The sequence below is a fragment of the Cariama cristata genome, unplaced genomic scaffold (assembly GCF_000690535.1).
Source record: "Cariama cristata isolate BGI_N322 unplaced genomic scaffold, ASM69053v1 scaffold28952, whole genome shotgun sequence".
Classification (NCBI taxonomy): Eukaryota; Metazoa; Chordata; class Aves; order Cariamiformes; family Cariamidae; genus Cariama; species Cariama cristata.
In genome coordinates, this window is record NW_009603688.1 from 1 (window position 1) to 1251 (window position 1251).

General features: G+C 49.1%; 1 protein-coding gene across 1 annotated transcript in view; it reads right to left on the reverse strand.

Annotated features, from left to right (window-relative positions):
- Positions 1-52: 52 nt before the first annotated feature.
- HNRNPUL2 (heterogeneous nuclear ribonucleoprotein U-like 2) overlaps positions 53-1251 on the reverse strand; it is a gene marked incomplete at both ends in the record, with an annotated part of 1891 nt that continues 692 nt past the window's right edge. Inside the window, 5 exon segments of the mRNA XM_009695309.1 lie at positions 53-83; positions 276-445; positions 552-680; positions 948-1070; positions 1222-1251. The exon segment at positions 1222-1251 is cut by the window's right edge and continues 243 nt beyond it. Of these exon segments, the coding sequence (XP_009693611.1) occupies positions 53-83; positions 276-445; positions 552-680; positions 948-1070; positions 1222-1251 (483 nt within the window).

A 1251-nucleotide genomic window follows, 5' to 3' on the forward strand; every position in this document is an offset into this window, starting at 1 on the left:
GGAAAGGGGAAAGATTTTTTTGTGGAAAGGGGAAAGTATTTTGTGGGAAAGCAAAAGATTTTTCTTGTGGAAGGGAAAAAGAATTTTGTGGAAGGGAAAAAGGATTTTTTTTGTGGAAAGCAAAAAGATTTTTTTTTTCGGAAACAAAAAGATTTTGTGGAAAAGTTGGGGTTTTTTTTTTTGGAAAAAGCCCAAACCAAACCACATCAGGGTTGAGCAAACCCCCCCGCCGGGATCATTCCGGTGCGGTTCCGGCTGATTTCCGGCAAATCTCACCTTTCATTTCCAGCATCACCGATTCGGGAACATCTTCTCCTTCCGCTTCCTTCCGTAATTCCAGCCTCTTCTTCCAGTCGTCTTCGGTGGGAACGATCACCACCACCTTACGGGAGAAACCCTTGAAGGCCAGGAGCTTCCGGCGCTGCCCCGAGTTGTAGACGTTGCACTACCGTAAAAAAAATAAAAAAATCCATTATATTTCCAAAAAAACCCGAGATTTTTAGGGACGCTGACGGGTTTTGGGGAATTTTTTGGGGTGGGTACGAGGGTACCTGGTCGAGAATGAAATTCCTTTTGGCTCGGGGAGCGATCTGAACCAGCTTGCTAAGGCACTGAGCAGCTTGCTGGATTAACTGGTCTCTGCTCTTGGCGTCCAACTCTTCCACCTCCGGGCCCTTCGCCTGCCCAAGAGGGAAAAACCAGGATTAAACGGGGAAAAAAAGCAGGGATTTGGGTACGGCGAGGGGGTTTGGGCTCGCGCCGGTAACCCCCCGCTGGAAATCGCCTCGGAGATTTGCCGCCGTTTGAGGTGAAACCTTTCGCGGACCGGGAAAAACGAAATAAAATCCCCAAATCCAAAGCAGGGGGAGAAAAAAAAAAAAACAAAACCACAAAAAAAATTAAATAAAACTCCTGAAATGGGATTGGGGGCGCAGGGGGGGGCTCACCCTCATTTGGTGCAGGACGGTTTCTGTTCCCAAAATGTTGTATCGCTTCTCCCGGTTTTCCTGGCTGTGGTTTTGTGCCCATTGGGTTTTCCCGGAGCCCGGCAGCCCGACCATCAACAGAACCTGGCGGGGAACGCAAAAAAAAAAAAATCCGAAAACTGAAATAAACGGAAGAAAAAGGGGGCAGAACCTGAGGGAAAAGCTAAAAAATAATAAAAGAACGGCGAGAGCGGAGCGCCGGTGGCGTTCCCGCCGGCCGGAGGGGGATTCTCACCTCGAATTCCTCCGTGGGTTTTGGGGGGAG